Source organism: Diabrotica virgifera, chromosome 10 (assembly GCF_917563875.1).
Source record: "Diabrotica virgifera virgifera chromosome 10, PGI_DIABVI_V3a".
Lineage (NCBI taxonomy): Eukaryota > Metazoa > Arthropoda > Insecta > Coleoptera > Chrysomelidae > Diabrotica > Diabrotica virgifera.
In genome coordinates this window covers 131,230,490-131,257,883 of record NC_065452.1, presented here as the reverse complement: position 1 = coordinate 131,257,883, position 27,394 = coordinate 131,230,490, and the positions used below count along the sequence as shown (strand labels likewise).

Below are 27,394 nucleotides of genomic sequence, written 5' to 3'. Positions count from 1 at the left end.
CTCTGCAAAATTGTATATTTTGCTTTGCATTTTCATATAAAAAAACCGCGGTATTTATCTTGAACTTTTTTTGAACAAGGTGCAATACTTAGGTGCATATTATTATTAATAAAACAAAGTATATTAAAATACAATGTTAAAAACTTTAATAATATTAGCAATATTTAAAAACTTTAATATATTATATTATAGTATACATATTCATATTATGAATCAGTAGCAGTAGAAACGATTATATTTAAATTTGGTACATTATAACTCCACTCGACCAGAGCACGACCACACAACTCAAAACACAAGTACGCAAATTACGCAAATACGGTTGCGTGAAGCGTGGCTCGAAGCCGTGCAATTTACGAGACTCGCTCGGTCTGTAGATCGTTGTGACATGAAGTAACTAGTGACAGCAGACAAAGCCTCACTCAAGCTGAATTCAACGCCAAATAGCCTAAAATGAGTAAAAATGTTAATTTCACAGATTTGAAGGAGGAAGTACAATTTCGCCTGTGAAATGAGTGTTTCCATTCATTTCTGCGGTTTGCTAATGTAACCTTTATTATTATCTGGGTAGTTGCCACCACGAAATAATCATGAGTAAATTTTCGTCGTTTATCGAACTTTTAGTTAAACAAACGTGTCGGCGAGCCTCGCACGAATTTGAATTGGAATCAAAACAACAGTCGGCTCCCCAAGTTGTCAGAGCAGTCCAAGATGATGTCGGTATCTATTCCCTCGAATTCCTTAAGGCTCTTCATGATAACACCAGAGACAGTCTTTACAAACTAATAAGGGTAAGCAGTTACTTCTGGTAATGATACTATTTGTAAGCATACAGCTGGTTTACTGACAAGCCTAACTAGATAAGACATGAAAAAACACTTTTCTAATTAGATTACAAATAGACATGTACACTAGTGAAAGAGAAAACAATAACAAATAAAGAGAATTCATGATAAAACTTTATTTTACAGAATATCTTAAGGTTTTATTTTTTGGCTGTAAATATGTCATGCCCAGCTTCTTTTTTGTATACCAGGATAAAAGACAGGGAAGATAGGGGCATATTAGCTGCCAGACGTAAACAATATAGTAGGATATTAACATGTTGACTGCCACTACAATTTTAAGAAATCTGGCCTAAAATGACTAAATTTATTAAATCACATTATAATAATAATTAGCATGTCGAGCCTATTAATTGACCATTCTTTTCCACCTGTTCTTATCCATTGCTTTTGTCCTGCAATTTGTAATGTTGTCTTTTAGACCATCTTATACATGAATTTTCCACCTCATTCTGGGTGGACCTCTTCTCTGACATTCTCCAATTTTACTTGACAGTAGCATTTTCGGTAGTCTTGAGGGTTCTATGTCTGCACAGTCAGTGACCAATGAATGGTTTTGCGTAAACTGATTACTGCTCAATGCAGCAAAAACCAACAGAGTTGTTTTTTCTCTCAGACACACAGAATGTAAATGATGGTATGAGCAGTGTCAGATTTCTGGGTGTATTATTAGATGCCAAGCTTCAATGGGGTGAACATATCAACAGTCTAAGTAAAAAGCTAGCAAAAAATCTGTTTGTACTCAGGAATCTGGCATCTAATGTTTCACATAAAGTCTTAATAACAGCGTACCATGCAATTTTTCAGTCTCATCTAGCCTATGCCATTTTAGTCTGGGGTCATTCAGCAGAAATGTTGACAGTCTTTGGTTGGCAGCGTAAGGCAGTTAGAGTTCTTGCTGGTCTTTGGTATAGGGATGATTGTAGGCAAGCATATAGGTCCCTAAGAATTCTCACTGTTCCATCTCTATATATACTTGAGAACCTAATGTTTATCAAGAGGGGAGAGGCGCACTTTGAAACCCATGAGAACATACACCAACATGACACCCGATATAAACACCATCTCGTGCCAGCCTACTGGAGATTGAGGAGGTGTCAAACTGGGCCAGGATACTGGGCTATTAAATTTTTCAACAAACTTCCAGATAGTTTAAAGTGTCTTCCATTAAATCAATTTAAGAGTACAATTAAAGATATTTTGTTAGAAAATGTTTTTTATAGTAATGAGGAATTTCTTGCATTTAAGTTTTAGGATTTTATGACTTTAAGCAATGTCCATTGTTAATGTAATCAAATTTAATGTGATTTTAATGTTAGTATTTTTATTAACGCTCTTAGTCGTATTGTGCATCTTTTTAATTTGTATTGCGTCCAAATCTTTGTGTAATTTTATTTGACATGTGTTAAACACTTGTGTTATTGACATGAATAAACGAATCTGAATCTAGTCTACCTTCTGGCATTCTCTGTATGTGTTCTAGCCATCTTATTCGTTGGGTTCTTATTACACCTAGGATACTGGGCTCTTCATATAACTCTCTCGGATATAAATTTGTCCTTTTGATCCAAACGCTTTTCTCCATTTTTCCTCCAAATATTTCCTTAGTACTTTTAACATGTTGACTGCCACTGTAATTTTAAGAAATCTGGCCTAAAATGACTAAATTTATTAAATCACATTATAATAATAATTAGCATGTCGATCGAGCCTATTAATTGACCATTCTCTTCCACCTCTTTTAAACATTGCTTTTGTCCTGCAATTTGTAACGTTGTCTTTTAGACCATCTTCTACATGAATTTTCCACTTCATTCTGGGTGGACCTCTTCTCTGACATTCTCCAATTTTACTTGACAGTAGCATTTTCGGTAGTCTACCTTCTGGCATCCTCTGTATGTGTTCTAGCCATCTTATTCGTTGGGTTCTTATTACACCTAGGATACTGGGCTCTTCATATAACTCTCGGATATAAATTTTTCCTTTTGATCCAAACGCTGTTCTCCATTTTTCCTCCAAATATTTCCTTAGTACTTTTAACATGTTGACTGCCACTGCAATTTTAAGAAATTTGGCCTAAAATGACTAAATTTATTAAATCACATTATAATAATAATTAGCATGTCGAGCCTATTAATTGACCATTCTCTTCCACCTGTTCTTATCCATTGCTTTTGTCCTGCAATTTGTAACGTTGTCTTTAAGACCATCTTCTACATGAATTTTCCACCTCATTCTGGGTGGACCTCTTCTCTGACATTCTCCAATTTTACTTGACAGTAGCATTTTCGGTAGTCTACATTCTGCCATCCTCTGTATCTGTCCTAGCCATCTTATTCGTTGGATTCTTATTACACCTAGGATACTGGGCTCTTCATATAACTCTCTTGGATATAAATTTGTCCTTTTGATCCAAATGCTGTTCTCCATATTTTCTCCAAATATTTTCCTTAGTACTTTTCATTCCCATATCTGCACCATTTTTTGTTGCTTTTTATTTGATGTATGTCTATAATGCATGCTCATGAGTAAATTCTAGTCGTTTATTGAACTCTTAGTTAACCAAATGTGTCAGCGACCTTCACATAACTTTTAATTGGAATCAAAACAACAGTCGACTCCTCAACTTGTCAGAGCAGTTCAGGATGATGTCAGTATATTCGCTAAGTTTCTTAAAGCTCTTCATGATAATACTAGAGACAGTCTTTACAAACTATTAAGGGTAAGCAGTTACTTCTGGTAATGGTACTATTTGTAAGCTTATAGATGGTATACTGACAAGACTAACTAGATAACACATGAACAAACACTTTTCTAATTAGATTACAAATAGACATGTACACTGGTGAAACAGAGTAGACTTCCAAGACATATACATAAAGGATGAAGGAAAACAATAATATATAAAGAGAACTCATAATAAACTTTATATACAGGGTGATTGATTAGTGGGCTAAAGCTCTAGATCCGCTATAAATAGTAATAGATAGCAATAAAAGTTAATAACAAAAATTGTAGCCAACTTTGAGTTTTAAATTTTAAAATTAATTAGAATGTTACAGGGTGTTCGATAACATCATGGCAGACTAAACATATGTTTTTTTAAATGGAACACCCTATATTTTATCTTATATTCGAAATCTTCTTAACTTCCCCATTACAAAAATATAAAGGTCTGTTATGTTATACAGGGTATTTACAAAGTTATAGCCAATTTTCTATGAAAATCATAAGTTCAGCTCCCAGTATAAATAAAAATTTTAAAAATAAGCCCAACAGCAATGGTTCATTGATGCCATAGAGAGAGAGACATACTTTATTGATACAATGTACCAAAAGGCCATCGACCGAAGTCTTTCAGCCAAGATATATTCCATAATAAATATGATGCCATATTTTTTACTTAATGTCAAAATTTTTAAAAATTATTGACATTGCTAGTTTTCTTTATATCGAATACAGGGTAAGTCAAAACGCAAGTACATTATTTTCTCAGTAATTTTAAATGGAACACCCTGTATTTTATATCACTATTGAAAAGTATCATTATCATACTTTAAATTGTATACAACATTCTCTATGTCTAAATTTATTAGTTTTCAAGATATTTTCATTTTTCAATGGACCAGTAGCGTGGTTACCCAGATCACCAAAATTTAATAAACCGGACTGAATTTTTTGGGGTTACGTTAAGAATGAAGGTTATAAAATGCCTCCAACAACAAGATATGAGATGAAAAATAGAATATGAAGTGTATTTCGAAGTGTTAATTTACAAATGCTTCGTAATGTAAGTAACTCATTCACTCAACTCATTTTGAACACCTTCTGTAATTAAATATATAAAATAGTTTACTAAAAGTAGCTTTTAATTTTTTCAAAAATGTATTTTGTGTTCATGTTTTTTTGTAAAATTTTTTACTGATAAATTCGTCGGCTTAGAGACACAAAATCTAACTACATTTCACATTTTGAAGTTCAATCTACGAAATTGAACTTACCTTAGTGAGTTTCGTCGTGAGGAGTTTTCGTAACTCCTCACTGGGGTTTTAGGTGTTCAGAAAGAGGTGTCACTCAAAAGAACTCACTAAGGTAAGTTCAGTGGTGTAGATATCTCAAAACGAGACAAAATGTAGTTACATTTCTGTGTCACTAAGCCGACGAATTATTTTTCGTTCTTTATTTGTTACATTTACATACAAAAGTAGGTTTTAATTGTGTTCACAAAATGTTGTATTTCGTATTGTATCATTATTTTTTTGTAAAATTTATAACTAATAAATTATTTTTCTTTCTTTATTTGTTACATTTAGGTACATACAAAAGTAGTTTTTAATTGTTTCAAAAATGTATGTTGTGGTTGTGTCTTATTTTGTAAAATTTATTACTAATAAATTATTTTTCTTTCTTTATTTGCTACATTAGCGGATTGATAATCAGTAATCTTAAATTATCAGTTTTAAAAAATTCAGTCATGGCTTACTTAAAATCTGGAAAGATTTAGACCCGTAATTAATAATTTGCTCTAAAAAATGAAAATATCTCGAAAACTAATAAATTTAGACATAGGGAATATCATACAAAAATTAAAGTATGATAACGGTACTTTTTGATAGTGACATAAAATACAGGCTGTTCCATTTAAAATTATTGAGAAAATAATGTACTTGCGTTTGGACTCACCCTGTATTCGATATAAACAAAATAAGCAATGTCAATCATTTTAAAAAATTTTGACATTAAGTAAAAAATATGGCATTAATGAACCATTGCTGTTGTGCTTATTTTTATTTATACAGGGAGCTGAACTTGTTACGATTTTCATAGAAAATTGGTTATAACTTTGTAAATATGGTAAATACCCTGTATATCATAACAGACTTTTATATTTTTGTAATGAGGAAGTTAAGAAGATTTCGAATATAATATAAAATGTAGGGTGTTCCATTTAAAAAAAAAACATAAGTTTGGTCTGCCACGATGTTATCGAACACCCTGTAACATTCTAATTAATTTTAAAATGTGAAGCTCAAAGTTGGCTATAATTTTTGTTATTAACGTTTATTGCTATCTATTACTATAGCGGATCTATTAAGCTTTACCCCACTAATCAATCACCCTGTATAGTATAGCTTGATTGACCATTCTCCTCCATCTGGTCTCCATCCATTGCTTTCATCCTTCAATTTGCAATGTTGAGTCTTTTTAGATCATCTTCTACATCCATTTTCCACCTGGTTCTGGGTTGACATCTTCTCTGACATCCTCTGCATGTGTCCTAGCCATCTTATTTGTTGGGTTTTTATTACATCTAGTATGCTAGGCTCCCCATGTAACTCAGATCTTCATTTGTCCTGATCCAAACGCTGTCCTCCCTTTTTCCTCCAATTATTTTTCTTAGTACTTTTCGTTCCCATATCTGCGCCATTTGTTGTTGCTTTTGGTTTAATGTCCATGTCTCTGATGCATAAGTTACTATAGGTCTAATAACTGTTCTGTATGTTCTTAATTCGGCACCTAGTGATATGGATTTATTTCTTAATGCTTATTTAATACATACACTTGTTCGCTTTCATGAGTCTATTTTGGATTTCTTCTTTGGTTTTCATGTTATAATTGTTTCTAGATATTCAAATCTTTCAACTTTCTCGAATCTGTAAGCATTATTTGTATGTACTATTAAATACGAAGTATGAAAGTTTTCATGTTATAATTGTTCCTAGATATTCAAATCTTTCAACTTTCTCGAATCTGTAAGCATTATTATTTGTATGTACTATTAAATACGAAGTATGAAAGTTTTCATGTTATAATTGTTCCTAGATATTCAAATCTTTCAACTTTCTCGAATCTGTAAGCATTATTATTTGTATGTACTATTAAATACTTTCCTCTTACATATTCGTGATGTATGCATTCCATGTATTTTGTTTTTATGTCATTAATATAATATATTCCTTTTTTATGGCTTTTTCTTCTAATTCTTTAGTTCTCTGTATCTCTTCCTGTTTGCTTCTTGTTACTACTGCTATATCATCAGCGAATGCCAGACATTGATGCTTTTTATGACATTTTATATGATTCCTTTTCTATTTATATTGGCTTCCCACAGCACGTTTTCTAGGAGTAGACTAAAGAGAATAAATTAAAGTGCACCTTGCCTTACTCCTTCATTTACTAGGAAACTGTCTGATATTTCGTTATTTACTTTTCCTTTGTTTTCAGTTCTTCTTAGTGTTAGTTGTATCATTCTAATAATTTTTCTGCTTGTTCCTAGTTCTTCAAGTGATTTATAAAGTTACTTCCTTTTTTACTTTATCAGATGCTCGTTTAAAGTCTATAAATAATATCATAGTGGTTTATGATATTGATAGCTTTCCTCTAGTATCTCTTTCAGCAAGAAAATCTGTTCTATTGTGCTTCTTCCTTGTCTAAAGCCCGCCTGGGATTCACCTATTACATATATATCTTCCATTATTTTTTTAGTATATTCTTTATATGCATTGCCAATAGTTTGTATGTGGCATTTAGCATTGCTATGCCCTTGTAATTTTTGCATTTCGTTTTGCTTTTAATGTTTCGTTAACACGATCTACAAGTTATGTCATAGTTGGCAGTCAAAGTGTTAATTTAAAAATTAGTATTTACAATCTATTATAATATACATAAATGTTTAATGTACATTATATACCTAATACCTAAAAGTTAAATGTTTTTTATACTTTGCTTTCATTTTATACAAGATATTACAGTTTTTTAATTATCTTCAGTTTATAAGAAAGAAATGTCATTAAAAAGATGATTGTGTGTCTTTTTGTGACATTTTGTGTCTTGCTTCAATAAGAAGACAATGTTTCCTATCTTTTAATATTATTTCCAGACTAAGGATCCAAATGACCCAAATAGTGTGGAAGTTCCTGTAGGCTTAAATTGGCTGAACAACAAAGACTTCACTGCTCCAGAAAGAAAAGCACTTTTGAATTTTTTATATAAAGTCAAAGATATGGCCCCCAGTAACTCCAAAAATTGGATTGATCTACATCACTTCACGCATTATGTCTATAGAAACTTCGCTAGTGTGAGTCCCGACCCTACCGCTGAATATTTGACGCCTTATTTCTTGGATGAGATGCGAGGATTAGTACGCAGGTAATTTTTTCATATAAAATGTTGTTAAAAATTGACCTCTTTGTTAGATTACTTTTCCTATTATAATTTTTTTTATAGTACATACTCCACTAATGGATGGATTTTTAATGAATATTTCTTTAGAAAAAGAGTTCTATGCTTCTTGATATCTTTTAAGGTACTCTAGTCTAGTACACTTTAGAAGACCAGAAATAATCATTTTTTTCGAGAATTTTCTTCTCTGAACCTTTATTAAAAATGAACATAAAACTTTTTACATACTAATATCTAACTTTAGAGAGTACAAAAAAATATAACTTTCTTCATTTATGCACGTCTTCTTCTTCTTCTTTTTGTATAGACATGACTCGTCTCTTGACTCGTTTTTGACTAGTAAGTTGTCGTTCCATCGTTTTCGTGGTCTTCCCACTGATCATCTTCCTATTGGGGAACCGTCTCTCGCTGTTCACTGTTCTATTTGTTGTCATTTGGCTTATGAGATCATTCCATTCTATTCTTCTGTTTCTTACCCAGTTATTAATGTTATCCACCTTGCATCTCTGTCATATCTGCACTTCTAGCTCTGTCCCATAGAGTCTTACCATCGATTTTTCGAGGGATTTTCATCTCTGCTGTTTCGAGCAATCTTTTTGTCCTCTCTGTGTCGGGTCGTGTTTCTGCCGCGTATGTTATTATTGGTCTGATGACTGTTTTGTAAATTCTGCCTTTCATTTCTTTTCCGATATTTTTATTTCTCCATATTGTGTCATTCAGGCAACCTGCGGCTCTGTTTGCTCTATTCACTTGATCTTCCACTTCTGTTTCGAGCCTTTCGTAGCTAGATAGTGTGATGCCTAGGTATTTAAACTCCATCACTTGTTCTATTATCTGACCTTTCAGCTCCAATTTACATCTTATTGGATCTGCTGTTATAACCATGCATTTTATCTTTTTTGGGGAAATTAACACGTTAAATTTTCTGGCGGTTATGTTAAATTGGTGAAGCATACGTTGTAAATCATCTTCACTTTGAGAGATAAGTATTGCATCGTCTGCATAGCAGATTATTTTAAGTTGTTTGTCTCCCATTTGGTATCCTTTTTAGTTCTTACTTTTGTTATTATTTCGTCCATGATCAGGTTGAACAATAAAGGACTCAAGGAATCCTTGAAACTTATCCCATTGCCGGCTTCAATAGGGAACTTGCACATTTTTTTATTACATAATAATGTTCAGTTTTGTATAAAAATGAGATTTCCAAAATTTCACGCTTCAAAAACTCATAATAACTTAGAAGTACAAATTTAAAGTCTTCGGTATCTTAAAATAGGTCAAACGGCCCGTGACGTCACTCAGTTTAACTATATGGTTCCGTTTATGGTTATAATTAGGTATATTCTTCTTCTTCTTCTTCTTTAGTTTATTGGCCTCCACCTATTTTGGTATACCTCGTCGCGAAATAAAGGAAAAATATTTATATTCTATTAACATTTATCGTATGTCATTGTAATAATATATACCAGTTTGTTGACATTGGAGTTTGATATAGTTATTGAAGGAAACGAAAGAAGGTTTACTACGGAAAATAAAACCATTTTGTAAAAGTACAGTTTTCTATGAATAGTTCAAACGATCAAAACACTTGTAACGTCAAATAAATGTATTTTCTACTGACGTTTATAACGTCTAATTTAAAATTCTGTTTACTTTGTTGGAAAAATGTAAATGTACAAACAAGTGACGTCACGACGCGTTTTAGGCCACCTGTTTTAATTTTAATTTTTAATCGCCTTTGGGGGCCAAACGAAAGACCTACAAAAATTTTTTATCTTTGATACATGTTTTAAATTATGTTCTGTTGTGATTTTTAACATTTTTTTCGAATTTAAAAATTTATACAAGTTCCCTATTGGGTCAGTTAGTTCATCTTCCACTTTTACTTTTATTGTGTTGTTCTGGTAGATGTTTTCGATCGTTTTCATTATTCCTAGATGTACCTCTCTCGAGTATAACAAATTGATCACGTCCTTTAATTTGACCCTTTCAAATGCTTTCTTAAGGTCCACGAAACATAAATAAGCCGGTTTGTTGTATTCCAACGATTTCTCTTGAACTTGCTATAAATATAGCGTCAGTGCATGACCTTCCCGACCTAAAACCTCGTTGTTCTTCTGCTATGGTATAATTTCATTCAATTTGTTTGTTATCACTTTGGTTGTTAATTTGAATGTTGTGTTTAATAAGTTAATTCCTCTGTTATTCTCCGGGTCCCATTTGTCTCCATTTTTGAAGAGAGGTAGTAGGATGCTTGATCTCCATTCTTGTGGTATTCTGTTTTGTTCTATAAAACAAACACAACAGGCATACAGCCACTACAAACGAATCAGAAACGAGACGAATACTTTAGTGAGACAAATAAAAAGGAAGCACTGGCAGAGTTTCTCAAAACAGATGGAACACGACTTCTACGGAACACAAAAAGAAGTATAGAGAATGATCAGAGGGCAAAGAAAGGAGATGAACGAATTAATAAAAGCGAAACACATTCACAGGAAACATGGGCAGACTACTTCCGGTCTCTATTTGCTAAAGGCGACGATAATGAACCACCAACACCTGAAGTTACGACAAACGAAGAAATAAACATCAAGGAGGGAGAGGTAAAGGAAGCATTAAAAAAATTAAAAAACATTTATGCACGTACACTAATATTGTAGAGGGCGCAAAAGTCGAGGCATCGAAAAATGATGGCGGACAGTTAATCGCAGGATTGGGATATCTAAAATAAAAAAATCGTACTGCATTTGAAAAAGGAAGGTTTCTTACAAGATAATTTACCACAATTTGACCAAAAAATAAATATTTTTTAACCATGAAAGACTGGCGATTTTTTCACAAAATTTTTTCAAATTTCCGTAAAATCTTTTTTTGCGCAATTTTTTACTAACGGTGGTAAATTGTCACGTAAGAAACCTTTCTTTTTCAAATGCCGTACGATATTTTTGCTTCAGAGATCCCAATCCTGAGATTAACTGTCCGCCATCGGAACTACTTTTTTCGAGGCCTCGACTTTGGCGCCCTCTACAATATTAGTGTACCTGCATAAATGAAAAAAGATATATTTTTTGTATTCTCTAAGAGTTAGATATTAATATGTAAAACGTTTTTTGTTCATTTTTAACAGAGCTGGGTAGTATCCGGATACTTCTGTATCCGGATACAGTATCCGGATACTTTTTATATATCCGAAAGCTGTATCCGGATACTTTTTAAGTTTTGTATCCGGTATCCGTATCCGTGTTCAAAGTTTAAAGTATCCGGTATCCGGATACTTTTTTTGATATTCGGATACTTTTAAATATTTATCGCCCGCCGATAATGCACCTAACGTAGGCACAACACTGCCATTCCTTCAATCCAGATGTGTCTAATATGTTAAATCCCATTTTTCGTACTCGTCACCGTTATAATATATTATTATATAGCTAATGGAGCTAGAATATGAGAAACTTCTTGCCCAAACGAAATTAAAATATGGAGGAGAACATCTAGCAAAAATGTGCATTAAAAGCTTAAATACTCGTTTTGCAAACATTTTAAATTTGGAATGGGAAGATCCAATTATAGCTGCAGTTCTTCTTCCTACATTTAAGCTTAAGTGGTACAATGTCGGAAAAAATTCCAAAAAAACTATAGAAGATATAAAAAAATGCATTATAACTATCGCCAAAACAAAAATGGAATTGGAAAGTTGCAATGAATCAGATGAAAGTGGAGATCAAAATTTGGATGACTTTTTTGATTTTAGCAATTTTCGAGACCAGCAAGTGGACAACAGCTGTACTATTAATTATACACAGAATGAACAGGGTTCCAGCATCAATAATAAAACTTCAAAAGTACAGTTGGAGTTGCTAACATATTTGGAGGACAAAAGAACCAATTTGAACATCTTAAACGAATACCCAATCTTAAAAAGGGTGTCAATAAAGTACAACACATGCTTACCTTCGTCAGCACCAGTTGAAAGACTTTTCTCTTTTCCAACTATGATTGATACGCCTAAAGGAAAAGCTTTAAGCGATGAACACTTTGAGGTTTGGTACTTACAAAGGCAAATTCAAAGGCACTTCACTTCTGACTTCGTCAGCAATTGGAATACTTTCTGTATTAGTGCGTTTTTATTTTAATTTAATGTTTCCTTATAAGTTTATGTTCTAATTTTATTATTCATAAGCAATAAACAATTTTTTGAGTACTTTCTGATTTCTTTCTCCATCATTTAATGTATTTTTATTATTATATATTACATTAAAAATACATGCACATCACATACTTCTAATACTAATAATTTATGTCCTTCTTAAAAAAAGTATCCTTCAAAGTATCCGAAAAAAATATCCGGATACTTGTATCCGAATACATTTTTAAATGAAAGTATTCGTACTTTTTAAAAAAGTATCCGGATACATTTTGAGTATCCGTATCCGGTATCCGGATACTTTTTTTCAGTATCCGACCCAACTCTGATTTTTAATAAAGGTTCTGAGAAAAAAAATCTTGAAAAAATGTTTATTTTTGGTCTTCTTAAGTGTACTAGTACCTTAAATATTCATGGGATAATTGTCACAGTTCTCATGACTGCTATTATGGATCTTCAGCTCTTCAATTATTGTAGAATAGAGGTGATTCTGACCAAAAATAAGATCGAGAATAGAACAGGTCAGAAAATCTTGAGAAAATATCAAAAGACTGCTATGTGATTCTAGAATAAAACTTGATATTCGACTATGTTTATCCAAATGCTACGTCTGGTCTATTTTTCTCTATGTAGTTGAGACGTGGACCCTTAAAACATCAACCGTAAATAAATTTGGAGGCCTTTGAAATGTGCTTTTACTGGATAATCCTTAAAATTTCTTGTCATAACATACCTCAAACAAAGAAGTGCTGCATAGAATATGCAAGAAAGGAGAATTTTTTAACAGTGAAAGTCAGAAAAACATCACACTGAGAAATAATAATAACTCAACTAATCGTAAAAGGAAAGATCGAGGGAAAGATATGAATAGCAAGGGAAAAGATAATTGTGGCTAAGAAACATCCAACAATGGACAGGGCTAAATTTTGAATAGCTAATAAGAACTAATAAAAACAGCTGAGACAGAGAAGAGTTTGCAATTGTAGTAGCCAACCTCCAACGAGGAGAGGGCACTTTGAGAAGAAGGGATGATAAAAGGATTACTTTCTGGCAAACCACAGTGCATTTGACGGATCTGGGACATTTTTCCTGTTTGTCTACATGTACTGGAAAAAAATTTTGTAGGCAGGATAGTATGCTATGTTTTTATGTACCGGGTGTCCCAATAAGAATGGCTCTCGGCCATATCTCAGGAACCGTTTATGGTAGAGCTTTGAAATAAAAAATTTTATAGCAAAAGTTGCCTCCGGAAAAGCCTGGAAATTATTTTCATAATTGTGGGTCCACCGCTAGAGGGCGTAATTGAATATCAAAAATAAAAAAATATAAATTTTACAAAATTTTCCTAATGAAGGGGCACTGGAAATCCGATTATTGTATTCTTCATCAAATTCTGCGCATATTTGATTTAACAAGTTTAACTCTACCTTTGTAAATAAGAGGTGGGGGTGAGTGGGAACCTTGTTATGAAAAAATGGCTGTAAGTCCGGTTCTGCTAAATCAAATTTTGAAAACTGGGTCTTGTTGAAGACAGATCTTTTTCTTCAATGTAAGCGTGATAATTTTGAACCATCCTAATAAGTAATAAGCCAGCTGGGAGGCGTTATTTAAATTTTTTCAGAAATCTAGTTTTCTTTGGAAAATATTAAATACAAGTATGCATTTTTAATCATACTTTATAAAATTAGATTAAATTAGCAATAGAATAGCGAAAACCGCATGTCGATACCTTTTTTCTATCTCAAGATATCTCGAGAAACGTGTAAATTTTATACATAACTGTTACTATCACCGGTAAACTAAGTTAATGAAAAGTAGTGTGCTGTGGAAAAAAAAAACAAAATAACATTTTCCAGATGTCAACGTATAAAAATATAATTAATTAAAACAACAATATAAAGAGAAACAATACTATTAAAATTAAATATAACACAGAACAAAAAGAACTACTTAGTGACGACCTAAATATTCAAATTGTTGCCCATCATACACTACTCTAGAATACATTATCCAGAGAATACTAAACGCCATTCAAAGCATATCGAGAGCAGAAATTGAGTCTGCTGTTCAATCTACTCTTGAAAGAGTAAATGTTTGCAACGAAAATGATGGGCAAACATTTGAACGTTTATGTCATCACTGAATAGTTGTTTTTATTTCTTTGTAATAGGGCTTTTCAACGCTTCTCATTTGTTTCGAGCCTCTGTCATATGCCGTATAATCCGTGTATAATATTATATACGAGATATGAACGAGGCTCAAAACAAATGAGAAGCGTTGAAAAGACCTAATATTTATACGTTGACAGCTGGAAAATGTTTCTTTGTTGATTCCATAGCACACTACTTTTAATGAATTTCGTTTACCGGTGACAGCAACAGTTATGTTTTTAAATTTACACGTTTTGTAAGATATCTCGATATAGAAAAAAGGTATTAACATGCGGTTTTCGCTATTCTGTTGCTAATTTTGTAATATGGTATTAAAAATGCATGTTTGTATTTAATATTTTCCAAGGAACACTAGATTTCTGAAAAAAATTAAATAACGCCTTCTAGCTAGCATATTACTCAGTAAGTTGGTTCGAAATCATAACTTTTACATTGACGAAAAAGATCTGTCTTCAACAAGACCAAGTTTGCAAAATTTGATTAAGCAGAACCGGACTCACAGCCAGTTTTTCATAACAAGGTTCCCACTCACCCCCACCTCTTATTTCCAAAGGTAGACCTAAACTTGTCAAATCAAATATGCGTAGAATTTTATGAAGAATACGACGATCGGATTTCCAGTGCCCCTTCATTAGCAAAATTTTGTAAAATTTAGATTTTTTAATTTTTGATATTCAATTACGCCCTCTAGCGGTGGTCCCACAATTATGAAAATAATTTCCAGGCTTTTCCTGAGGCAACTTTTGTTATAAAATTTTTATTTCAAAGCTCTACTATAAACGGTTCCTGAGATATGGCCGAGAGCCATTCTTATTGGGACACCCGGTACATATATGTAAAAATTAACAAATAGCCCTTTCACTGCGGATGACGAAAGACGTCGTTCACTTGAGGCTGATGATATACTAAAGTGTTATTTTCCCGTGCCCAAAAGGGTTAAACTCCTAAAATGCTAAAGGCTGTATGACACTATGCATTTTCTTGTATCATTTCTAATATCGTTTCTGATATTAGAAAGTTATATACATTTTCTTGTATCGTTTCTTGTACGTACATTTGTGCCCTGTATGACACTATGCAAGTTCTTGTATCGAAAATTGTATGTGATTCGGCACGTGGTTGGTCGAAATTTTGTTTGTCACCCTGTGTCACGTTACATTGGTATGGTAGTACTGCGTCTACAGCTGATTTTAAGGATTTTATAAAATTTCTAACTTTAAATGTCATAACGGCGGCTGAAAATGGGATCTATTATGTATTGATGAATTTATTTGTGTTTTTGTAGGTATTATTCATGAATCTTTTATTGATACTTAATATATGGACTACTGTTCTGCTAATAACCAAATATTTAGCTCCTAGTAAAGTTCAAACTATAACTTTGGATTTGATGTTGCATAATTTTTTAATAGAGGAAAATACAATAATTCCTAATTTGGATCAAACTGAAGATAATTCTAATGCAAATATTTTAGCACAAATATTAAAACAAAATAAAAACACAAATAATCAACTTCAAACAGTCAACGTAAAAATTCTGGTTAACATTAAAATGTTAAATTTTTATAAGTTTTTAAAGCAGGTTTTACGTTTTTGCTCTTTGCGCAGAAATTGGGCAGTTCTTGTACAAGAATCTGTGTCTGACACAAATTCTTGTATCGTTTCTGATATCGTTTCTTGTATCTGTGTATGACACTATGCATTTTTTTGACATATCAGAAACTATACAAGAAAATGCATAGTGTCATACAGCCTTAAGTCAAGCAGCATACAGAAAGACAGGAGAGACCAAAGAGAAGTATGATAATAATGGTAAAGAGAGCTGCAAAAAGAGCAATAGAAAAGGAAGTTAAAATGTAGAGATTTGTGGAAACAGCAAATTAATAAAATTAAGAGCAATAACAGCAATACGGATGTTATGATTAAGATAATATGTACTTAAAATTTTGTTCTGAAGCTATTTCTTTGTGACATTTATCTAATTTACTATTATAATAATTATTGGGAAAGCCACAATTTAACTTAAAAAATTATTTTATTGAATTATTTTATATTATTTGATTCTATTATATTAATATTTTGTATTTTGATAATGACATCCGAAGTGGAAGTCTAAACGTCAATAAAATCATTTTTCAAATTAAATTGTGCCTTATTTCTTAATTGGAATAGTAAATTACTTAAAATTTTAGTCAAAAATATTGAAATTATGTAACTTTATGTCTCTTAAATGTTTTTTTTTGTATAGTTTGATCCAAGAAGACAAGAGCCAACTATATTTAAGAGTATTGGCTTTATTAAGGGAATATTGCATTTTTGCACAATGGAATTACACTAAGCAAGAAGGAGAAGACCATCTTATTACTAGTAAGTGTCTTATATTTTTAACAATACCTTAATTCTATAAAATCAGCAGAACAGTTTTACGAAATTTTGTATTCGTAATGGTTGAACGAATTTTCTGTTTTCAGAACTGTTTTATTACTATGAAGCCATGTTGACAGCCGCCAAAAATTTAAGCGACGTATTTGCTGATATTGAAGTAATCATCTATAGCAATTATTCTATTTGTTGGATAGATTTTAACACATGTGTATTCATAAGATATTTTTTGGAGACCGATTATGTCCAACAGAAAATTAAGCAAGTTTTAAAGGTAAGATGGTTCGTTCAATTAAGAGATAACTATCAATATGATCACATCTTTGCTATTGCTGAGAGTAATAGAAGGGTATATTCCGAAATGGGGGATGTTAATAGAAATTTAAGCTATTATTTATTTACAGCTATTATAATTCAACAACAAGTTACTAAAAAAGATTGAATCATATTTTTGGTCTCTGTTGTACATACCTAATTCATGCGAACTTTGTTATAGACCAGAGTAAGCCCTGGTGATACTCCTGCCATGTTTGCATTATTAGAAGACTTACAGAAATTATGGACTAGGGAACAAAACCGAATTAAAAAAATTAAGTGAGTACACACTTAACAGTTATAGCAATGAAGTAATAAAAATTATATTTTCTAGTGACGATCTTAGTCTAGTAGAGGGAACAGCAGCATACTATATAGAAGAAGCTATGATTAGTAATCATAAAAAAGTTCTGACCACTAACTTTTGGATGGAGCGGACTGAACAAGAGTAAGTAAAAGAGGTCCCTTTACTAGATGGTTTTCCTAGCACTTTCTCTCCCACCCGTACCACAAATTTGCTCTTGGCTTCCCATCAGTCGTTGGCTGTATCTTTTTCCTTAAGCTCTTCCAGCATTCTACTCTAAACACTCTTGCGAAATCTCTAACTTCCACTACTTTACTTTCATAATAGCAAACAAAGGAACGACAAAAGAAGATATAAAAATAGACTAGGACAAACAAGAGACTGCATACGAAAATTGAACCAGGTACTGTGGGATAAGAACATCAGCATAAAAACAAAAAGAAAATATAATACCATGACAAAGAAGTATCCTCACTTACAGGCGTGAAAATTGGACAATAAGAAAACCAGAAAAAAATAAGAGCAACAGAGATGGAATTCCTAAGGAGAAGCTGCAGAGTTACAAGAAGAGATATAATAAATAACAGAGATTAAGAAAAGAATGGGAATGAAATAATATAATAGACTACAACGAACAGAAGAGATTAACCTGGTACGGACGTGTCAGAAGAGCAGACCAAAATCGTTGGATAAATACAATAACATAGTGGAGCCCGATGAAAGGAAGGAAGAGCGGCAGACCCTGAAAATCTTCAGAAGTGAAGAGATGAATTGGACGAAGCAATGGAAAGAAGAAGTCTACAGGAAGGGGACTGGCAAAACAGGAAGAACTGGAGAGAACGGTTGAGTGAAGGAATACAGTAAACACTGCAAAATCCTTAGTATATATACTTTACTTTCTGCTGTCCTATTTGCTTTGCATCTTTATCTCCATATCCACTATCACTGGTCAGTGTTCACTAACTATACACTCACCCTTTATTAGTTTACAGAGTTGCTAATCTCTTTTAGCTGACTTCTTCTACGCAACACAAAATCTGTCTTAGCCAAGACACTGCAATTGATGTTAATCATTTTTATTTTAGAAAGAGTGATTTAGATTTAAGGCGATTAGATCATCACTTGTTCCGGTTACTAGGAGATCCATATTTTCATCCAGCAGGCCCAATACTGGACAGAAACGGTCAGTGTATATGTGAGGAATGTTTGGTTGCCAAATATGATGTTATGATACATGCAGTCGAAGAACAATCAGAAAACAAGCTGTTAAGGAGTACTTCTCGCCTAACATTTTGTCGTAGATGTCGGACACTTCTGGAGCTTGATAGTTTTCATCGACATGTTACAGGTAAGGATAGCACAACCAGAATTGCGAAGATTCGTGTGTAATTCACTGTTCTCCCTTTCAGCACGGCAACAAAAAATGTTCAACAAATATTTCGAAACTTTATACTCTATGTTCTTATGTCTAAATTAATACAGAAAAAATAATAAAATAATTCTTTATACAGGGTGTCTCCAAATACAATACCCACACAATTGTGCAGGTTAGGTTTTATTTTACGCAAACTGTGCAAAATACTAATACATTAGAACACATATTATTTGTTATGAAATTTCCAAAAACAGTTCTAATCTGTGGTAAGACATAGGTAAACATCACATTTAAGGTATCTAACATGGGTTCCGCTTTTACAACCTGACCTGCAAAATCTTGCTGTAGTTAAGTGGTTAATATTTGACCAATGTTCGTACCCACATAACCTTTTATCTTCAGGTGGTTGTGCAGCTCGTTCATTTTGTGGCCTGATTTATGTTTCTTCTTCCTGTTCGACCTACTCTCCACTTGTTGATCTGATCTTTTTCTTTTAGGCGACGCTAGTAAACTCTCGCCAGCTTCCATTCTAAATGTAAGAAGATCTCGTATTTTCGATTTTGGCATATTATTTGCCCTAGAATCTTCGGGTACTCCGTGTAAGTATTTACTAGGGCTAAATCTAAAAAATCAAGAATGACTTTTAATGTCAACTTTCTGGTTTTTATCCAGATTCTATAATATTCCTATAAGTTCCTGGTCGCAGATATCTACTCCACTCATATTATTATTTAAGTTTTTATGGAAGCTGCAGTTACACCGGAAATACCAGGAACCTCAATGTAATTTTGGGAATATGTGTTTTTGTTGTGAATTAAGGAATTCTCACGAGTATCTTCTCCCTCTTGGTCAAAATTCGCAAAATGGCTGTTTCAGAGACTTCTGTTAAGGCTAATTGGCTCCTTATTCCACGTCGTATCAGAATCTGAGTCATTACTAAAGCCTTCTAGTTCTAAATTTTTAATAATAGAGTTCAGTACCTCTTCGATATCTTCTGGTGTGTTAAAGTCAAAATCTGCAAACGGAGAGAACGACAATAACGATCCCCCAACCTACACGATTGTGTTGGTAGTGATGTAATTGGATATTTGAAAATTATTAATATAATTTTTGAAAATATCTATGTACAGGTACTTTAATAATGTGTTACACTTATAACATGTGTTAGTAATCTACAGCTATTTATATTTTATTAGTGACATTTTTTAATAACAAAAATCTATTTACATTTCTTGGCAAATTGACGACCCCCTTTAGTTGCAAGACAACTTGAGACTGTCGAAACAAAATAAATACAACAATCGCGTAAGGTAGCGCAAAGCACAACACTGAACCTACACAACCATCGTCGTTCGTAATAAACGCTAGATTTTGCCATTTAGCAGTTTTACATCAGTTCAAAACAAACCCACACAATTGTGTGGGTACGTGCTGAAAGGGATAGTCTAATGAGTCTAAGAGACTCGTTAATATTCGCGGGACGCGATTGTTTGAAATGTGAAATTGTACAAAAAAAGAATGTGTGTGTACTTAGTACGCACATAAGAAGTCGTACTTCTATTATAATTAGAGATTACAATTGCTGGATCCAGCATCCAGCTGAATCCAGCGCTTTTTTTACATGCTGGATCCAGCAAACCGTGCTGCATCCAGCAGCATGGATCCGCAAACGTGTCAAATTCGAAATAAGTTACTTAATGTCTTCATTAGCCTCTTTATTCAAAGCTGTGAGTCGGCTACTTGCCATTCTCTGACGCTAGCAGAAGCTCAGTATGCTGAAAAGCTTCTATAGCCTAAAAGTTTGCATCGATAAAGCGTTGATAGGCATTGATTCTGAGATAAATTCTCTGCTGGCGAATGGTCAATAACCAATGAGTTGATTGCCACTTTTTAACCGGTGAAACTGGCTATAAAAGCTCTTTGCAGATGAGAGTTCACTTTGATAACGGCTGACACAACCATGAAATTTGCCTTAGACAAACTAAATAGCCAGGACTCTAGCCTTAGTACCGATATATCTGAAGCACTACGCAACAGAATCGCGGAACGGTGCCTCTCTGAAATTACAGGTACATTAGTGGACTTACAAAATCCAAAAAAGTATGGCGGAGGAGTAAACAATCCTGGTTATTTCCTCATGCCGAAAAAGAATGCATTGCGACAAGAGATGAAAATTTTGTTGAGTCGTATAAATAAACAAATGCTTGTGGAACCAGTGCAAGAGGACATAATGGAAGAAGATGGGCCAACTAATCCGGAGCCCGTGAATTTTACTGGAACAAGAACTTAACATTGAATTGAGACGAGAAAGAGAAAACTTTTATAACCAAAAAAAACTGATTCTCAAAAAGATTACAAAAAGATTTTGGAAAAGAAAATGGCCATTTATGAGACCGAAGGAGTGAAAGTCGATCATTTGTCCATGGTCTATGACTATTTAATGATCTTAAAACCGACCAGTATAGAGGCCGAAAGGGCTTTCTCCTCAACCAGCTATATGTGCAGTTCTGTGCGCAGTAGGTTAGGCCTATGTTTTTTAAGGTCTCACTTCTAAAAAAACTAAATAATTCATGTTTCTGTTTAGAAATTTAGAATACAGACAAAAAAACATTGAAATCGTGATTTTATTTTGATTCCACATTTTGCTGGATTCAGGAAAATCTTGCAAAAATCCAGCTGGATTGAAAATGCTGCTATTATAATATATCTTTAAAAAGGGTAAACCCTGTAGTTGGCTGTATACCTTCGTTAAAACAACGTGGAATGAAGTAAACACTTCTGTTGTATGTAGGTATATAAATTTATTAAAATTCTTAAAATTTATCCACAAGGGAGTGGAAGTACAAAACGTTTTCGGTCAAACTGACCATCATCAGTGTAACCCTGGAAATAAGTGAACCACTTAGATTGAAATGCAAAAGGGTGAAATTTTGACAGTTAAAAAAAGAAAATGTGGTTACTTACGTCCAGTGTACAAGTAATTGAAACTAGCCACTTCAATAGGTGTAAAAACCTCTAAATAACATTATTGCTACATTATATGCTATATAGTAGTCCACAACAACCTTGTGCAATTTCCGAGCAAGGATGACATACATCCACATGTGATATTTATAATCTTAAGACATCGACTTAATGTCGACTAGTATATAGCATATAATGTAGCAATAATGTTATTTAGAGCTTTTTACACCTATTGAAGTGGCTAGTTTCAATTACTTGTACACTGGACGTAAGTAACCACATTTTCTTTTTTTAACTGTCAAAATTTCACCCTTTTGCATTTCAATCTAAGTTGTTCACTTATTTCCAGGTTTACACTGATAATGGTCAGTTTGACCGAAAACGTTTTGTACTTCCACTCCCTCGTGGATAAATTTTAAGAATTTTAATAAATTCATATACCTACATACAACAGAAGTGTTTACTTCATTCCACGTTGAATTATAATATAATCTAACTTCATATTATGATTTCAACGAAATCAATATACCTATCTACTTTAAACAGTTTTTTTGTATTGTATTTAAATATTAAATTAATTTTAGAAAGAACAAAAAGAATACCAAAAATAAAAAAAAAGGATATGACTTCCGGATTTGAACAGGGACCTCTGAATCCCTAGGCGAATGCTCTACCGATTAGCTACCACCGTTTTTGTATTGAGTCGATCATTTCTCGGACATAATTACAAACACGGTGAGAGATACATTAATTGAAAATAAACATTTTCAATAATACTTATTAGGAGGAAGACAAATCCACGGACATAAAAATTATAATAAATATATTTACTAAAAACACTAATAAATATATTCTTTTCACGCACACCTTATTTGCGCTACATAACTTAAAAGATGTAGCGACTAATACCATACTATCGGTGTGCGCATTCGCCAGGGAATGTAAAAATTCACCCTCGTGCCTAAAGAAGTCTAACTTCAATAAGGGATCATTCCTTGTTTATGGAATTTCACACCTCGAACAATAGCACCCAACCCAGCTGAATATGAATGAGACTATTAGATAGCTTGTCAGACTATAAATGTTTTTTGAAATAATCATTTTTCTTTATTCGCAGACCACGCGGCAGCTGATGAGGTCAAAGCAATAATAAAGGGTAAGAATGAAATAAACTAATGATACTATTTTTAAAAGATAATACCACAAAAGTAGGTGGAGCTTTGGTCCTGTGCGAAGAACCGCCGGAGGTAAGTCAAAGGATCCCAATGCCGAAAGAAGCAGCTGACGCAGCCTTGATGACTACCTGCGATATCCACTTTTCAAGACCTAAACACGACCCTAACGATCTAACTTGCACTAGGCTAGCGTTTGAAGAATTTCTCAAGCAGAGCAAGGATAGTACCAAACACGACGCCCTTTCAAATAAAAACGCCAGGAGGGACTTTATTAAGATTAAGAAGGATATATTCAGTAACACGGGAAAAGTGGTCTTTGATGATAGTATACTCAATCCAAATACGTATGTATAATTTCATAAATTAATAATGGATGCTTTATAGTATGTTTATTTCAGATTTGCCTCAAATTTAACGCCGTCCGTGTCACCAACCAAGAAAAAAGCAGAGCCTTCTCCTAAGCCTAAGGAAATACCTAAAACTAGCCGAAAGACTGAAAGGTAATTTTTTTTGTTCAGTGTTTAGTGTATTTTGTCTTCCCCTTTATCAAAAACGTTAAGTCTCTACTTGTCACATCAGGGTTAGTAATGCAGTGTCATGAGTCACTAGCTCAAGCTTCGGATTGTAACATCATCCTGAGATGGGTTAAAGGGCACAATGGAAATAAAGGCAGCTGACCAGCTAGCTAGGAAGGCAGCAAGCCTACGACTCTTAAGGCCTGGTAATCTTTTTGGCTGGTCAACTACATTGTGTATGCTGTGTAAGCTCCTCAAACAGGTCTGGGTGAGAATGAAAGAAGAGCTTTCTATGACCAATTAGGAGACGTACTGAGTGATATTCCAACAGAGGAGAAAGTTATAATAGGATGTGATTTCAATGCACATGTGGGCCAAGCCAAGACAGGATATGAAACAATACATGGGGGATTAGGCTTTGGAACTAGAAATGAAGCTGGAGATGACATGCTTGAATTAGCAACAGCATTGGATATGGCGATTGTTAACACATTCTTTAAAAAGAGAGAAACTCAACTTATTACCTACAAAAGTGGACAACATCAATCCCAAATAGACTACTTCATGATAAGGAAAGAAGACATACGTGAATGCAAGGACTGCAAGCTAATAGTTAGTGAGACGGTCAGCCAACAACATAAGCTGCTTGTTCTGGACATCGAAGTAAAAAAGCGAAACTAAACAAAAATATCGGAGAGGACCACAAAAAATCAAGTGGTGGATGCTAAAAGATGAGAAAGAAGGTCTATTCAGGGAAAGAATAGTAGACAAAATATGTTAGAATATGAAAGGAAGCCCTAACACAATTTGGAGAAAAATGGCCAACATTATTAGAGAGACTGCTATTGAAATACTTGGGAAAACGTCAGGAAAAAAGTTTGAGGATAAAGAAACTTGGTGGTGGTCAAACGAAGTACAAGGAAAAATAAAAGAGAAGCGAACATTATATAAAAAGTGGCAAGAAACCAGATCCGACACAGATCTTCAAAACTATATGGTGGCGAAAAAGGAAGCGAAAGTAGCAGTAGCAAAAGCCAAAGCAGAAGCGTGTTCAAGCCTATACGATCAACCTGATACCAGGGAAGGCGAAACGAAGATATATAAAATAGCCAAACAGAGAGCAAAGAAAGCAAAAGATTTTAATCAGATTAGATGTATCCGAGATGAAAATAATAAAATACTAGTTCACGAAAAGGATGTCAAAAAGAGATGGAGAAAGTACTTTGACAGCTTATTAAATGAAGAATTTGACAGACAGCCTGTAGAGTCAACGGAGACAGTAGCAGCAATGGTCACCAAAATAACAAACGAGGAAGTGGCTCAAGCGCTTCAAAAATAAAGAAAGAAAAAGCGGTAGGACCAGATGATATTCCTGGGGAAGTATGGAGAGCATTGGGAGAGACAGGAACAAGGTGGCTAGCAGGTTTATTTAATAGAATTATGGAAGTTGGACAAATGCCAGACGAATGGAGAAGCAGTATACTAGTACCTGTCTACAAAAACAAGGGAGATATACAACAATGTACAAACTACACGGCTATAAAACTGCTTAGCTACACCATGAAAATATGGGAAAGAGTAATTGATAGACGGATACGTGAAGAGACCGAAATATTCGAGAATCAGTTTGGCTTTATGCAGGGCAGATCAACAACAGATGCAATTTTCATTATAAGGCAGTTGATGGAAAAATACAGGAGTAAAGAAACAAACGCTTATATGGTATTCATTGATCTTGAGAAAGCATATGATAGAGTTCCTCGAGAGATTCTGTGGTGGGCACTCAATAAGAAAGGAGTTCCTGGTGAATATGTAAAGGTTGTGAGGGATATGTATGAGGGAGTAACGACTAGTGTTAGGACAGGTGTGGGAGAGACTGATAAATTTCATGTGAAAGTAGGATTGCACCAGGGCTCGGTGCTTAGTCCGTATTTATTCTCATTAGTTTTGGACCAGATAACGGCGAAACTACAGGGTAATATTCCATGGTACTTAATGTATGCTGATGATGTCGTGTTAGTAGGAAATAGTGAAAGAGACTTAGAACAAAAACTGGAACAGTGGAGACAAGCTCTGGAGGAAAAAGGTTAAAACTTAGTAGGACAAAGACAGAGTATTTGCAATGTTCATTTAAAGATGGAGTTACTACAAATAACATGGTATCTTTGGATGGTGAACTGATTGTAAAAAGCAATAGTTTTAAGTACCTGGGATCGGTATTACAGAGTAATGGAGAAATAGACGGAGATGCATGCAGTAGAATTAGGGCTGGATGGATGAAGTGGAATGAAGCGAGTGGTGTACTGTGTGACAGGAAAATTCCAATGAAGTTGAAGGGAAAATTCTATAAAACAGCCATAAGACCGGCTATGACGTACGGAACTGAATGTTGGGCAGTGAAAAAGAAAGAGGAACAACGAATGCATGTGGCGGAAATGAGAATGCTTAGATGGATGAGTGGAGTGACAAAAAAGGATAAAATTAAAAATGAGTATATTAGGGGAAGTCTAGGTGTGGCACCAATTGATGCCAAAATGAGAGAGCATAGGTTGAGATGGTTTGGTCATGTTCAACGTCGAGACGCTGATCACCCAATACGAAGAATTGCTGAAGTGCAGATTCCTAGAAGGAGTAGGAGAGGAAGACCAAAGAAGACGTGGGGGGAGACGGATTAGGCAGGACATGTTGGTAAAGAGGATTAATATTAATCTGACTCAAGATAGAATTGTATGGAAAAATGCAATTAGGGAAGCCGACCCCGCATAGGGATAAGGCAAAGTGAATGATGAACTACAATTGTAAAACTCTCCCACATGTAAACCGTGAAAAGGTGGGAAGAAGGGCCAGGATGTAGACTTGCCAAGGTAACACTAAGGAACCTTGGGAAATCAGAATCAGAAAAGTACTTGGGAATGACCAAAAAAACCTACGCTTGATAGTTGGTTTTTAACTGGCCATTGTCAACTAAGAAAACACCTCCACACACTGGGGCTAGTAGACACACCTCTATGCAGGAGGTGTGAACGAGATGACGAAACTGTCGAGCAAGTCCTATGTGAATGCCCGGAGTTGTCGTCTATACGAGAGTATGCGTTCGGCGAGCCTTGGCCTACACCTGCCGACAAAGGGGGGAGATGTCCCCTGGTGATTTGTCCGCCTTCCTGGAAATGGCAGGATGGATAATGAACTAAGGACGACAACCCCCTGCCAGGATGCACATTGGGTCAATTGTGGCCTAAGTGCTGTGGGACTTCACTTGTCCTCCCTGTTCTACATAAATACAGAGATCTCTACTTTTAATGATTTATTTTTGGTATTTTAGGACTCGAATTACTAGTATTAAACCACCACCTAAACCTTCAGCATACATTCCATACGATCATCTTTGCAAACATGTCAACGAAGCTGGTAAGTATTTACTATCAGAAAAAAATTAAAAATAAGTTTTCCATATTTTCCAAAAACGAAAAGTTTTCCATATTCGCTGTCTTGAGCTATCTGTTGCTAGTTTCTTACTGCCTCCTCTTTAATGTCGTTGATCCACCTTTTTGCGGTCTTGCTGTATCGTTTATGTCACAGGAAAGAAGAAATCTACTAATTGTTTAATGTTAGAAAACCTATTGGTTAGTAAGTGTCACAGTCTCCATTACAATTGTCTCGGTGACACAATATCTCCTTCACATCAATAATAATAATAATATCCCCTTTATCATTTTTAAGGATATTCGTTCTTGTAATTTACTATTCTAACTGGGAAATAAGCCACAATTTAACTTGAAAAATGATTGTATTGTTTTTTATTTACATTATCATCATTTTTCAAGTTAAATTGTGGCTTATTTCCCAGTTAAAATTGTAAATTACATAAATGCCACAAAGAAATAGCTTCAGAACAATATTCTTTCTTGTGCTTTTTCCAGAACCTGTCTTTTCTTTGATTTTTCTGCGTATGTTAAAGTTATCATACTTTTTATCAAGATCTTCTATTTCCTAGCATCTGTCTGAGGGCCACCTCTCTT

At 34.0% G+C, this 27,394-nt stretch overlaps 1 protein-coding gene across 1 annotated transcript in view; it reads left to right on the top strand.

Moving 5' to 3' along the window:
* Positions 1 to 385: 385 nt before the first annotated feature.
* The window catches only part of LOC114335109 (uncharacterized), a 41,740-nt gene continuing 14,731 nt past the window's right edge, over positions 386 to 27,394 (top strand). Inside the window, exons 1-11 of the mRNA XM_028285276.2 lie at positions 386 to 791; positions 7,726 to 7,994; positions 16,594 to 16,712; positions 16,817 to 17,001; positions 17,224 to 17,321; positions 17,377 to 17,490; positions 18,432 to 18,694; positions 22,803 to 22,841; positions 22,880 to 23,204; positions 23,259 to 23,360; positions 26,698 to 26,783. Coding sequence (XP_028141077.1) covers positions 591 to 791; positions 7,726 to 7,994; positions 16,594 to 16,712; positions 16,817 to 17,001; positions 17,224 to 17,321; positions 17,377 to 17,490; positions 18,432 to 18,694; positions 22,803 to 22,841; positions 22,880 to 23,204; positions 23,259 to 23,360; positions 26,698 to 26,783 — 1,801 coding nt within the window. The 5' untranslated portion in view covers positions 386 to 590. The remainder of the gene's footprint in view (positions 792 to 7,725; positions 7,995 to 16,593; positions 16,713 to 16,816; positions 17,002 to 17,223; positions 17,322 to 17,376; positions 17,491 to 18,431; positions 18,695 to 22,802; positions 22,842 to 22,879; positions 23,205 to 23,258; positions 23,361 to 26,697; positions 26,784 to 27,394) is intronic.